The sequence below is a fragment of the Podarcis erhardii genome (assembly GCF_964252035.2).
Source record: "Podarcis erhardii genome assembly, chromosome: 6".
NCBI lineage: Eukaryota > Metazoa > Chordata > Lepidosauria > Squamata > Lacertidae > Podarcis > Podarcis erhardii.
In genome coordinates, this window is record NC_138510.1 from 23,499,462 (window position 1) to 23,514,410 (window position 14,949).

Genomic DNA, 14,949 nt, shown 5'->3' on the forward strand with positions numbered 1-14,949 from the left:
GTCCATTTCCACCAACATCCATGGCAAACCCGGAAGTACCGGAATGGGTTACTTCCAGGTTTGCCGCTCGCACATGCGCAGAAGCTCAAACCGCTCCGCATGTTGTCGAGCGTCCCTTTCGTCGAGCATCCAGGGCTCCAGAACAGATCCTGGATTCAAAACAAGGTACCAATGTAAATGAAAAGCTTTTGACCCTGTGCTACTGATCTGATGCAAATCCTAAGAAAACGAAAGTGAATGAAAGTGTGTCCAGGCCCCAAGATTCTCTCCATTGAGATCTAGCAACTTGCAAGGTCAGGCTACCTGGAATTTTCACCTTTCAGAACTGGTTGTGTAGTTCCTGTACTGCAACAGATGTGCTGCTATTTTGGGGAAATCTCCAATTGAAATAGAGCAATATAAAATAATATAGATTGCAGCTCTTCCAGACTGGAATAACAATTTGCATATACAATTTGAACCATATGCATTTATTTCTTCTGCAAGTGTAATTGTATGACTTTTTCATTTATAGTTTCAAAGAGAGAGAGAGATAAATGAGTCCTGGATCCACAGGAGGAAAGCTTCCTATTTTGTGATGACGGTGTTTGTAAATACTGGTGTTGCAAGGTAATTTCTTGTTGCATAAAAATTTCCCACATTGATGCAGGAACTGGAAATAAGCTGTCAGAGTTATAACCACATGGAGTTTCTCACCCACTGGGATGAATCTGGAAGCTTGCTCTGTGTTAGAAGTTGTATATTCAATTTAAATAACCAATAGCCCATAACCTATTATATAACACATTTTGCTGCAGATTATGACTTCTTCACTGTCAATCACAAGAGCAAGGTCTGTTTTTATAGTCCAATAGATGAATGTACAGAAATGCTCCTGTTTCATCTGAGCTTCTTGGTCAATATGTGGCCCATTCAAGAAAATCTCCAAGGAGACGTTATAGCTGACCACCAATATTTTAGGTAACAAGTAAAAACATGTTCCTTCACTTCTGTTCTCCTTCCACATGATGTCCTGAGACTCAGATGAGAAATGCCAACAACAAAAACAAAAGACTGTTGGTGGTATTCAACTAAGTCATACTCAGAACGGACCCACAAAAATAATTTGATTTACTAACAAAAGTCAACTGGTTTAAATGGATCTACTCTGACTCAGTCAGATAAACCCTTTATTTGCATTCAGTTGGGTAGAAAGTGGTTTCCCTGCATGATGAAAAGATGAATAATTGGGCGAATTTCAGGCACAGGTGTTGCATTTCAGGCACGCCAACAGGATGTTATTCTGGATGGGAAAAGGAGACGGAAAACAACAAGGTTGGTGACAGAGAACAAAATAATCCCTGTCAATTGTACCTCCTCACTCCCAGCCTTGGAGAAAATTCCTAAAATGTTCCCGCCTGTTGTTGTCCTTACCTCCCTGGAAGAGAGAACTCAGAGTAGGTCCCTCCTTCTAAATCCTTATAATTGGGAATCTTAGCATTTTGAATATCTTACCATGTTATGTCCTCATTTGTCAGACATATAAATGTCCCTTTAAAGCACAGAGCTTAGCCCTTTCTGGTGTCCTAGAGAGAAGTGCCCTGCACTGGCGCTCAGTAGCCAAATTCTGATACATTTGTCAGATCAAAATAAAATCCAAACTGACAGGGCGATATATTTGAGTGGACCAATTACTGTTTGTATATAGGGATAACCTGTGGCTCCCAGCTTCCCTGATTGCACCAGGCCCATCATAAGACTTTGAACACAGGGAAAGACAAAGAGCCTGAGGGATCAGGACAACGGCCCATCTAGTTCTGCATCCTGCTCTCACGGTGGCCACCCAGATAGATGCCTGTGGAGAACCAACAAGCAAGGCTAGAGCATCTACTGTATTTTTTGCTCCATAAGGTGCACCTGACCATAAGGCACAGCTACTTTTTTTTTGGGGGGGGGGGGGAAATTCAAGGAAAAAAAATATTCTTTAAAGGGAGTGCTGAGCAGAGCCTGTATGCATCCCAGGCTCTGCTCAGCACTCCCTTTCATGAGCCGCGTGGAGCGTGTGTGCGGCGCTTGCAGGCTTTTCCCAGAGGAGGGAGAAGGGCAACCTGTCACTGATGGGCTGCCCTTCTCCCTCCTCGGGGAAAAGCCCCCAAGAGCCACACACACGCTCCGCACAGCTCTTTAAAGGGAGAGCGGGTCTTGGGGGCATTTGCGGGAGGTGGGGGAAGTGAGAGAGCCTCGCTTTGTCCCTTCCTCCACCTCCCGCAAAAGCCAGGGATAGCCGCGCGAAGCCTTCCCAGGACAGCGGGATGAAGGCTCTCCGCTGCCCTGCGGAGGCTTCACAGGCTACCCCAGAGCTGCTCAGGAGCTTGTTGGGGCTGGGGGGGGAGCCTGGGTTTACTCCTCCCTCAGCCCCAAAAAGCAGCTCAGGAAGCTGCTCCCCGAGCTTGTGGGGCTGGCGGTGGGGGATGCCCGGGTTTCCCCCACCCCCAGCCCCCAAAAGCAGCTTGGAGCTGGTGGGGGAAGCCCGGGTTTCCTCCCCCCCCCCAGCCCCAGGGACCACACTTTCACTTCATAAGACGCACAGACATTTCCCCTTAGATTTTAAGAGGAAAAAAGTGTGTCTTATGGAGCGAAAAATACAGTATCTTATTCAGGCTCTCTCCCTCCTGTGGTTTCCAGCAACTTGCATTCAGAAGCAGACTGCCTCTGTGGAGACAGAGCATTGCCCCCCATGAATTTGCCTGCTCCTCTTTCAAAGCTAACCAAGTTGGAAGAGGTGCCAGCTTGTGAGGGCGTAATTGGGCCCAGCATTGTCCACTTGATGCCAGGATGTCGGGAGGAGCCAGGGGCAGAGCTGAATGCAGTGGTTGTGCGGCTTCAATGGCCAGCGGCTGTCCCTCCTCCTGGCACAGCCACTGGCAGGAGGCTGCTTTGACCCTCCTTCCCTCCGCAGCAGGGGAGAAAGGGAAGCAGCCGGCTACTGGAGCTGCGCCATGCTTGGACCCGCACTCGGCCTCCTCTGCCCCCTCAACATTGGGAGCCCTCTGGCCCCTTCCCAAAAGATATTGAGGAGCCCCAAAACAGCTCGGCCCCCAGGAACTGGCACCCCTGCAAGTTGGAGGCCATCACTGCCCCTTGTGTGAGTGGGTTCCATTGTTCAACAATGCACTGCTTGTATCTGTCCCAAATCTTCCAATATTCAGCTTTTATGGATGTGAAAAAAGTGCTCGTGTTGATAGAAAGGGAGCAAAACTTTCTCCATGCCGTGCATAATTTTATAAACTTCTATCGTGTTGCCTCTTACTAATCTTTTCTCTAAACTAAAACGTTCCAAATGCTGGAAGCGCTCCTCATGTGCTCCATCCTCTTGATCATTTGGGCTGCCTACATCTATCAAAATGATGTCCAAGGGATGTCCTTAGCCGTTGATGGTGATACCTTATCTGCAGGACCTGGCACAATTGGAGTAGCAACACCTTTGTCTTCCTGGACAGTCATAGTCAGTTCTGCAACGATCAATTCCTGGGACAGTGCACCTAAATGGATTTCGTGGGCAATACCAAGATATCACTGGGGGAAAAGAACAATAGGAGCATCGTTAACCAATGTTCAGACACTAATGAATGCATTCTAGTATTTCTTTTGACTATTGTGCAGCCCTATTGGCGGTACCAAAAGCCACATTTGAATGTGTAATCAGCAAGTTCACAGCCTGAGCCTGCAAGACCTGACAATCTGGTTCAGCTTTCTATGTATACTTTACAGATTCAGCGTCTCTCCAAATATGTGGTAGTACCATTGCTCTGAAGCAAACCAGAGTCAGAGCAGTAATGCTAGCTCCCCCCCCCCCATGTACCTCTGGATGGGCAGATGGGTGGGGAAAATGGTGGCTGTTCTTCTTTTATACTTCCTTGAAATGGCCATCCAGTTGACATCCTACAAATGGGTGGTGAAATATTGACTACCCCTCTAGGCACAAGTGTCCACAGGAAAATCAAGAGGTAAGAGATGACCACTGCTGCCTATCTGCTTGCTCTTATCATTGCTTGCATGGTAAGAGAGTCATTTGTTTGAGTGAGCAGCGAGGAGCTGCCCGAGTGGCAGCAACAGCAAGGAGTAGGGGGAGCAGAGCAAGGGGTCTCCAGGGGTTGGCAATGTGCCCCCTGCAAGGGGTGGGCCTTGGCAGGTGCCCAGCAATGCCAACTCCAGCATTACACATCTCTCAAAAGGCTAAAAGGAAGGTGAATTGATGCAGCTCATTATTAAAAAAAGAGACACACGCCTTGTTCCTACTCACAGCCAAACACATCTGCTTCATAGAGAGAACTCTGAGTAGGTCCCTCCTGCCTGGCCCATAGAAAAGGGCTGGATGCAGAGGAATGGTGGGAGGCATCAGCTGGGGAACTCCCCGAGGAAAAAGGTTCAGAGACAGGGGATTGATGGTGGAACGCTGATATGTGGTCAGAGGGACAAGGAACAGGCTGGCAGGAGGAGGTGTTGGGAGCAGAAGAGGAAACATGCCTTAGTGAGCAGAAAGAGGCTGGGGCAGAGAGCAGTCTAGACTGAGAGGCGGGAGAGGAGTGGGGCCAGGAGACAAAGATGAGAAGGCTGCTGAAGAAGCCCAGGGCTTTCTTAAACATATGCAGCACGGGGGGCAAAGATCCGCCCGGAGCTGCCCCCCTCCCAGGTTGTCCTGTCCCAGGTGAACAGGAGGTCAGAGCCAGCCAGCTGCCTCAGCGTCTTGCTGGCTCGGTCGCCCCTGAACTCACAGCTCAAAGCTGCCCACAGCAGAAGAGCCCACTGCGGCGCTCCGACCAACAGGAGGGCTCTTCACCGGATTCAACTCTCAGGCTGGCACCCCTGAGAGCCCGGCACCCAGGTGCCCCGCACCCCTAGTGCCTATGGGTAAGGCGGCCCTGAAGAAGCCACAGAGTCTTCCCCTTCTGCTGTGACCAGCTCCCCTTCCTCCTGGTCTCCCAGAACACCCAGAGGAATGAAGAGGGCAGAACAGAGACAAGGCGAAGGCTTGGGCTGCTGGGGGAGGAACTGGGGGAGGAATCTTAGAGAGGAGTGGGATGGCAGGGACCTCCAGTCCTTGCAACTGTCTTCTTGGGGCAAGACCTACTGGGAAGAGTTCCTGTGATCACTAGGCCTGTTTGGGTTTCTTTGAATAAAGAGTCAACTTCACTGACACTGGGTGTTTTATTACTGATCCACTCCTGGCACCGGTTCATATTTTATGGAATATATTGTTGCACCTATATATATACACCCATTAATATCCTTTCGAATGGCAGAGCTTAGCCACTTAGGCTGCCCCAGAGAATAAGGTGTGCAGTGGTGGTACATCTTGCACAAACTGGTTTCCCCCTTCCCTGTTTCCAATAATATGCATGCTCTAAGAAATTGTACCTTGAAACGTCAGTCATTGAGGAATATACCTGGTGATGGAGCTCTGCAGACCCTGGCACATCTGTAGTTGCAGCACTGGAGGTTACGTGGACAGTCATAGTTACTCCTGCAACGACTAATTCCTGGCATGGAGCACCGAAATGGATTTCCTGGGCACATCCCTGAAATATCATTATCATTATCATTATCATTATCATTATCATTATCATTATCATTATCATTATCATTATCATTATCATTATCATTACTACTGCTACTGCTACTGCTACTGCTACTGCTACTACCCACCTTTTTCTCTGACAGGAAAAAGCATGGGAGAGGGGAAGCAGTCATTAAAAACAGTTAAACATTAATAGAATTAAAATTTTATATGAGTTTGTGCGTATGAGTGCGATCCATCAAAACATACTAATAATTACAATAAAAAGAGCACAAAAATAAAAAAGAACAGCATCTGAACATCAAAATATGAACTTTTACGCACTTTAAAATTCTATTGACTATAGTGCAGCCATGTTATCCATAGCAAAATTTGCATTTGAATTTATAATTAGGAAGCTCACATTTTAGGCATGCAAGAGCCCACTATCCTGCATTCTTTCCACATGTATTTTATAGGTTCCCCATCTATCCAAATCTTATGTAGGCCAGAAACCCTGGGAAATGTTGCTAAATGATAACTTTCCAGTGAAATTTTCCAACACGTTTCTTCCGTCCATTTTTTGCTGTTAGAAAAGTGATAGGACGCCAGCCAAATCTGTGTTAATAAACAGCGTGTCTGAAAGTGCCCAATTTCTCAGAGTCAGTAACTAACTCTGTAAGACAGGGGAATCTTTCAAGTCACTATGATTTTGTGAAGATAAATGAGACACACAAAGGAATTTACAATTTAAGTTCTATATAAATAATGAATGATTCGTTGATCTCTTTAAAGATGTTTCCAGCTAAACATTTCATTTGTAAAAAAAGGAAATTACAGTTGTCATTGTGATCACATGATTCTCCCAAGATGTGAGAATCAAAAAAATGTTGCCTATCTCTAAAGATGCAAAGTTGCCAGCAGGCATGGTAAGCTATGGTAGATAGAGATAGATGATAGATAGATGATAGATGATAGATAGATAGATGATAGATAGATAGATAGATAGATAGATAGATAGATTGATAGATAGATAGATGATAGATAGATAGATAGATAGATAGATAGATAGATAGATGATAGATAGATAGATAGATAGATAGATAGATAGATAGATAGATAGATTATAGATAGATAGATGATAGATAGATGATAGATAGATAGATAGATAGATAGATAGATAGATAGATAGATAGAAGATATATTGATACTGTATGTGGTTTGTTCAGCACTTCTATTTGTTTAAAGCATATGTCAAAGCAGTCTAAAAATACTAAAATTAAAAAATATAAAAAATAAACAACATAAACAATTATTTCTCATTAAAAAACAATCCATCATTTTTGGTGACTTGAGTCTTTGTCACATGTGCTCTGCTACACTGCTACTTTTTTCACATTATTCCAATCTGTACTGTATACATAAATAAATGGAATTCAATCATGTCCTCACACACACAAAAAATGCAGTATAGTTTTAGAGAGAATTAAGAATTGCTCTTGGCTTTCTGTATCCCTTATGCAAACTACAAAACTCTGTCCATGCCCACTGGCAACCTTCTCCAGAGTGCCTAAGAGTGGCCATCATACCACCAGCTCTGTTTAACTGAAGGTAGCATGAATTTATTCATTTATATTATTAGTAGTAGTAGTATTGATATTATTAGTATTATTAGCATTGCAATGCTGTCCTATATAAATGCTTGCTCTTACTCCCACTATGCTCAATGTAACTTACTTCTCAGGCTACAATTTTTCATACACTCTGTAGTCTTATTCAACTCAAGTTCTGGGTATAGACAAACATATGTTTGCCCTAAAAAGGCTGCAGTTCTATGCACATTTACTACCTGGAAATAAGTCCCATTGAACTCACAGAGTTCAGTAATGTATAGCTGCAAAGCAAACATGTGCAGAATTATATTGGGGGCTGCCATCTCTGTTATTGTTGCCTGCCATTCCTGCTCTGCTTGCTCATGTTGCAGCTCACACTGCCGCCTACTGGCAGCCACACAAACTACAGCATGACAACTTTTTCCCTTACAAAAATATTATATAGCAAGACAGCGTGAATTCCGTTTCTCTCTTCTGCAGAACCAAGTCCTGTTTATCTCAGGACAAAGTTACTTGCCCTGAAATGGCTTTGTGGATATAACTACCGATAACCCAGCTTTAGCTACTCCAAATGTTTTTTCCCCTGTCCTGTATTCCAGAATCGCCTTTCAACTTTTTCGCATCTTACCTACCTATTCTGTAACAAGTTGCAGAGGGTAATTCGGTCCAAAGGGCCAGAAGCCCCACAAGGAAAAGGACAGTCAGTGTCTTCATGGTGCCTTCAGGAATCGGGTGTGAACGCTTAGAATAGAACAAGACTTGTATTTAAACAGATGCGTGGGTAGGGTTAAGATTATATGTCTCCCCATCTACCTCATACTTAATATCAGCAGCATCAAACTTTTCAGGCCCTCGAAAATAATTGCATTGTACCATCTTTATAGATTGCATGTGTTGTTGTAGCCGGGCCTGTGGGTGTTGACACCTGTAATGCACCTGTATAAACACCCAAACTTCAAAGAATTCTCCTGAGTCACACCCTGATTATAGCTCCTTCCAGCACGTGAGGAAAACTCACTCATCCCTGGGAATGGTACAAGGGCAGGGCTCATGTTGTAAAAGAACCAGGACTTCCTATATTCAAGTTAATACCTGGTGATTGTGATGTTTTCAAAAAGACAGAGAGAGAGAGTGTGTGAGAGAGAACTAAACAGCCACAAGGTGGGATAGGCTATAGCTCAATAGCACAGCACATGCCTTTTTTTTCCTGAAGAAGCATGTGAGTCACTATGTGGCATTTCTAATTAAAATGATCCTCAGATATAGAGTGAAATAGTCAGCTCATTACTACATGGTGCACAGTGTTTAGTGGGATTTGCTGAGAGACCCTTAGGGGTCCAAGGCCCTCAGGCCTGAAGAAATGCCCTGTTTGTGTTCTGAAAGTGGATGGTGGGAATGAGTGGTTGTCTGAATACTGTAGTGTGTTTTATTTTGTACATTCTGCTGCCTTGCAATGCTCTTTGACTTCATGTTGGTATTGTCAATATGAATATTGCTTATGTATCTTTAATTTTTTTAATGTAAATTATTTGACATTGGTTTTATTTTACTTTGTGTGTGTGTATCATCATCATCATCAATAATATTTATATACTGTTCAAAATCCATAAGAGATTTACATAGAACATGGTGAGATAATTTAATTTTAAAAAGTAAAAAATGCATACACAACATTTAAAACCAAAAAAACGCAAATAAACATATCAGCAAAACCACAAAACCCATCAATAAAAAGCCAGTTAAATACCAATAAATAATAGAACAATGTGGTAAATCTTAGGAGGCTGGGAATGCCTGCTTACAGGGGTGCCAACTTGAATAAAATATGGGGGGCAGGTAAGCCCTGCCCCATATAATCAATCACATGACATGGCGCGCGCGCGCACACACACACACACACACACACACACCATTTGAATGGCAATGCCCATCAACTCTGGGGGGGGGGGTCCCCTCAAATATTGTATTGTGGAGGCCAAAGGGACCTTGGCCAAGTATTCTTGTACTATCTCCTTAGTTATTCTGGGCTGTGTTTCCTCTGATGAATCATTTGCTCCAAATTCTTCAAGAATAGCTGGCCACAGGTTCCTCATCCTTGTATGTTATAGGCATACTACAATATCAGTGAACTATTTCAACAGGGGGCTGGTCCACTGTCCCTCAGACCTTGTGGGGGGCCAGACTATATTTTGAAGAAGAAGAAAAAGAATGAATTCCTGTGCCCCACAAATAACCCAGAGATGAATTTTAAATAAAAGCACACGTTCTACTCATGTAAAAACAAGCTGCTTCCTGGACCGTCCGCAGGCTGGATTTAGAAAGCGATTGGGCTGGATCTGGCTCCTGGACCTTTGTTTGCCTACCCATGATATACACACACACAATACTGTAAAGTGCTTTGAGATCTACAGATAGTAAGCTATCTATAAATGGAATTCATAATAAGAACAATTGTAGGACCATCACACACACACACACACACACACACACACACACACAGACAACACAAAGTCCACTTGCAGTGTCCTGGGTTTCTTTGAAGACAGGCTTCTATGGTCCATAGTCATGTGGTCTTGCTAGGAATACCTGCAGGCTGGAATCCTTTCTTCACTGAGTGCTGCAATGCTGCAAGTACAAGCAGGATGTTGTAAACCTGCCTAAAAATGATGAGTGAAGTCCCACAGTCACCTCATTACTTACATCAGGTAGTCACAAGCACATGCACATTGGCCCCTCAATTTTTTTAAAAAAATAATACTTTGTTCCCAACTTTTCTCAAAGGGTCCAAAGGAAGGAAGTTGAAACAGTGAGAATTTGTTGGAAAAGATGGACCACATGGTCTTTTCAGGGTCCACCAAGAAATTTCCACTCAGACCCCATGAAGGGCCACCAGCCATAGCCTCCACCATTAACTCAAGGTGGGAGAGCACATGACTGCTCTGGGGGAAATAAGGCCAGTTCCAGGTGGTAGAAGCCCCATCTCCCTGCAAACCATTCCGGCTGAAGACTCAATACATTCCCTCTTCACATTCCATCCAAAAGAAGCAAATTCCTCCCCATTTGTGCCAGTAGTGATGGGGCTTGAGCAAACAGCCCTTCGGACCAAGCGCTGATTCCCTATTCCCAGGGATGCTGATTGGTGTAGATACACAGTTTGAGGCAGAACAATGAGCAGCCTAGAATCTTCATGACCCAAGGAATCAGGCAGTCCCTGAGCACCATTCACATGCCACTGCTACTATAATGCCCCCATATTTGCTGTATTCTTTCAGTATTGTTAAGGGCAGGCACCAGGCCGCTGGGCCTCAGTACTTTCTGTAACACATTGGGTGACTAGGTGACAGCCAAGCCATGCCAGCAACAAGCCAGCATCAGCACCACCAGGGCACTAGCTCAGGTGGGTGTGAATGCCCTGGGCTGAAGGGCAACAGCTAGGGAAGTGCAAATACTGCCTCCCAAGTATCTGCCACCTGGGGCAGCTGCCTCACTTTACCTAATGGTAGAGCCAGTCTTGGAAATAATTAGTTCTTTTTAAAAAAAAAATAAAGCACATAACGTGCATGGCCCTAAATATGGAAGTTGTTCATCTTCATCTGCAAAGTGCACCTGGCCTGCGTAGATGACAGGCCTGTTTGGTGCCTCCTTTAACAGAGTCATGCACAGGAAGACGCCAGGCTTGGATTAAAAGTTTCCTGTCACTAATGAAAACAGAGACGGCATTCTGACTGTGTTCCTGCTAATGCTCTGATCTTCCAGAATCACCCAATTATATACGTATCTCTCAATCTGGACCTCGTGTCATTTCTGTTGCTTGCACGAGACCTTTACATTGGTCATAGAATTTGTGCTCTTAATTAAACGCTGGGCATTCCCCGTGTTGCTCAATGATAGCGTTGTTGGCATGCCATGTTTTCGTTCTTTTGAATGCACTTAAAAGCCACAGTCACATCAGCATCTGTGAGAAAATACTTCGGGTGTGCTCATATATATGTATTTATGCACTCTTACAGAGAGATGCACATTGGTATTTATCTATTGTAAAATGCTTTGAGATATTTCAGATAGTAAGTAGTCTATAAATATAAACAATGAGCAAACAAATGAATAAATAAAAACGGTTTTGTGCATACAGATCCATGGTATCTACAAGTCTCAGAAACCTGGAAACCACCATGTGAGAAGCTGGCCATGGGTCCCACCTGACATCATGTCTCAGGTGGCTCCAAAATGCCTCAAATTGGTTTTAATGTGTGTGGTTTGCCTTTGCACCAGCTCTGACGCTGATTGCATCACCTGGATTTTGGGAGTCAGGAAGCAGCTCGTCAACTTGGATCTGCTGCTGAGAAGTGGAGCGTTTGTTGTCTTCCCAAAAGTGCCCTGCCCTTCCTTGACACACCTATGTAATACTTCCGTTTCCCTCCGCCTTTCCAGGGAATACAGGAGATGTTTTTTAATACTCCCAGTGTTATCACTCTAGGTTGTTCGGAGCCCCAAAAGAATGTGATTTGGCACTGTCAAATACAGTGGTACCTCGGAACTCGATCAGAATCCATTCCAAAAGTCCGTTCGACTTCCAAATCATTTGGAAATCAAGGTACGGTTTCTGATTGGCTGCAGGAAACTCCTGCAGCCAATCAGAAGCTGCGGAAGTTCCAAAGAATGTTCGCAAACCGGAACACGCAGAGCCAAAATGTTTGAATCGCAAGACATTTGGGATCCAAGGTATTGTGAATGTTTTCGACAACCTCACATGCGGGACTTGACATCTTTCCACAGGGCCTGCAAGACAGAGCTGTTCCACCAGACCTTTGGCCAAGGCACAGTCTGACCCCCTCCTTCTGTAATCCTCATAGAACTCTAGCCCAATGGTTGCCATTAATTTGATTCTGATTTTAGAATGAATTGATTTTAGAATATATTTCTATTAATTGATTGTGATTTTATGTAAACTGTGGTTTTTTACTGTTGTTAGCCGCTCTGACCCCAGCTTCGACTGGGGAGGACGGGATATAAATAAAATTTATTATTATTAGTAGTAGTAGTAAAGGTAAAGGGACCCCTGACCATTAGGTCCAGTCGTGACCGACTCTGGGGTTGTGGTGCTCATCTCGCTTTATTGGCCGGGGAGCCGGCGTACAGCTTCTGGGTCATGTGGCCAGCATGACTAAGCTGCTTCTGGCGAACCAGAGCAGCGCACGGAAACGCCGTTTACCTTCCTGCCAGAGTGGTACCTATTTATCTACTTGCACTTTGACGTGCTTTTGAACTGCTAGGTTGGCAGGAGCTGGGACCGAGCAATGGGAGCTCACCCTGTTGGGGGATTCGAATCGCCGACCTTCTGATCTGCAAGTCCTAGGCTCTGTGGTTTAACCCACAGTGCCACCCGCATCCCTAGTATATACAAATAATATTTCCCTCCTTTGCAAATCCCCCAGGGATTGCGCGCCAAAATTTGGTGGCCCCAAAGTAAAAGAAAGTAGAGAAATCAAGTGCTACCAGCAGATTCACTAGGTGGCTGGCGAGACATTAAATAAAACAGAGGTTGGTTCACGTTTGTAAGCTAGTGGTTCACCGTTCTTACCACTCTTTATGGAGAATGAGACGATCAGTGACTACTAGCTATTATGGCTATGCTCTGCTTCCATATTGAGAGGTTGTAATGCTTCTGAATACCAGTTTCTGGAAACCACAGGTGGGTAGGATAATCTTGTGCTCAGGTCCTGCCTGCGAGTTTCCAGCAGGCATTTGACTGGCCACTGTGAGTGCAGGACGCTGGACTAGAGGGACCATTGGCCTGATCCAGCAAACACTTCTTATTTTATTATGCCATAAGTCATGGATTGCCTGTGTTGAAATTAGGCTTGAAAGAAGTATTCTCTTGTAGCCAATGAAGCCACATGTGCTCAATTGCGGTGCATCTCCAGATTGCAGACGTGTCCACGGGCCCAAAAAGTCCAATGACTCCTATGATCAGTGTTGGGAAAAACAGTCATTTGAAAGAAAGAGCCTCAGGTAAGCTGGCTGGTTGGTTTGGGAGAAGGGGAGGGGCAAATCAGGGGAGGGAAAGTTGGTGACAATGGTGGTAGGTAAACATCAATGCAAGCCCCCATGGCACATACCACTCTTCAAATATATCAAGGGCTCTCACATGGAAGATGGAAGCTTGTTTCCTCTTGCTCCAGAGGGTAGGACTCGAACCAGTGGCTTCAAGTAACAAGAAAGGAGATTCCTACGAAACATCAGGAAGAGCTTTCTGACGGCAATAGCTGTCCAGCAGTGGAACGGACTCTCTTGAAGGTGGTGGACACTCCTTCCTTGGAGGATTTTAAAGCAGAAGTTGGACAACCATCTGTCATGGATGCCTGAGATTCTTGCATTAGAGGGGTTGCATTGGGTGACCCTCCAGATCCCAACTCTACAGTTCTTCCTGCCATGGTACGCAAGTCTGTACTAATATGTTCATAGCAGAGTAGGAGAATCAATGCCAGGTTCAGAATAAACCAAGCGACAAAGCGTGTATTGTTGCAAAATAAGCAAATATCCACAAACGTTTATTTATATGATCCGTTCTAGGTTTAGATTTCATTTCTTTTTTTTTAAGCGCAAAGCCTAATTTTTTAAAATTTTCATTATGTGCAATGTATGAATTGCTTGATTCAGAGCTAAGCTACCAAAGATAAATCTACACAGCTTTGATTCACTGGATTCCTTCTCTGCTTTCCCCTGAGTGCAGCTGTCAGCAATGTGTGTGGTACGATCAACCATTGCAATCCACCCCATTGGGAAGGCTTGGCGAGTTAATGCTCCATTCAGTGTTTCACCTGTGAAAACAAGGATTGTTCTGGGTGTGGGTGAAAAAAAGTCTATGCCTCAAGCTTCCTGCTGGGGGGCGGGCGGCGGTGTCTGCCTCCCTTCACAGGCTCCCATTCATTAGCATAGTCAAACACTCCAGTTGTCTGTTCCCTCCATCCGTAAGAATAAAGGCTGGGTTAGGGGAAAGAGTTTATTTCTTGCCATTTCCCAAGAGAGATTTCAGGATAAATGTATGAAGTTGCCTTCTCATTGCTGCTTGGAATACTTTGCTTAGGAACAAGCTATTTCGTACATATACTAATGGTGCCTGTTGGGTTTCCACCTGTCCTGAATAATACAGGATTGTCCCGTATTCCAATGTAAAATGTGATGTCCTGTATTGATAGATTTGTCCTGTATCCCCCCCCCCTCTGCCAAGTTAGGGATCCTTTCCAAATCCATGTGTTTGAAAGGGTGTGTGGAAGATCATGTTTTTAAGCTCTTGGGTAGCCAAGCACACAAAGGGACACGGGTGGCACTGTGGTCTAAACCACAGAGCCTAAGGATTGCCGATCAGAAGGTCAGTGGTTCGAATCCCTGTGACAGGGTGAGCTCCTGTTGCTCGGTCCCTGCTCCTGCCAACCTACCAGTCCGAAAGCACGTCAAAGTGCAAGTAGATCAATAGGTGCCGCTCCGGCGGGAAGGTAAACAGCGTTTCCGTGTGCTGCTCTGGTTTGCCAGAAGTGGCTTAGTCATGGTGGCCACATGACCTGGAAGTTGTACGCCGGCTCCCTCGGCCAGTAAAGCAAGATGAGCGCCGCAACCCCAGAGGCATCCGCGACTGGACCTAATGGTCAGGGGTCCCTTTACCTAGCCAAGCACACAGATTTACAAATTCATGTGTGTGTGTGTGTGTGTGTGTGTGCGCGCGCGCGCGTGTGACAAATTCCAGAGAGGGCATCCTGCTGTAGATTGCAAGGCACAGTGGTACCTTGGGTTACATATGCT

At 45.0% G+C, this 14,949-nt stretch overlaps 2 protein-coding genes across 2 annotated transcripts in view; one reads left to right on the forward strand and one right to left on the reverse strand.

Annotated features, from left to right (window-relative positions):
* RBPJL (recombination signal binding protein for immunoglobulin kappa J region like) overlaps positions 1 to 14,949 on the forward strand; it is a 91,611-nt gene that overhangs the window by 8,670 nt on the left and 67,992 nt on the right. The window lies entirely within an intron of this gene.
* LOC309344129 (waprin-Enh1-like) lies at positions 450 to 7,941 on the reverse strand. Its single transcript, XM_081866284.1, has 4 exons — positions 7,782 to 7,941; positions 5,427 to 5,558; positions 3,424 to 3,555; positions 450 to 1,282 (listed from the first exon to the last, which is right to left on the reverse strand). The coding sequence occupies exons 1-3, from the start codon at positions 7,861 to 7,863 to the stop codon at positions 3,425 to 3,427; spliced, it is 345 nt and encodes a 114-aa protein (XP_081722410.1). The 5' UTR covers positions 7,864 to 7,941; the 3' UTR covers positions 450 to 1,282; position 3,424.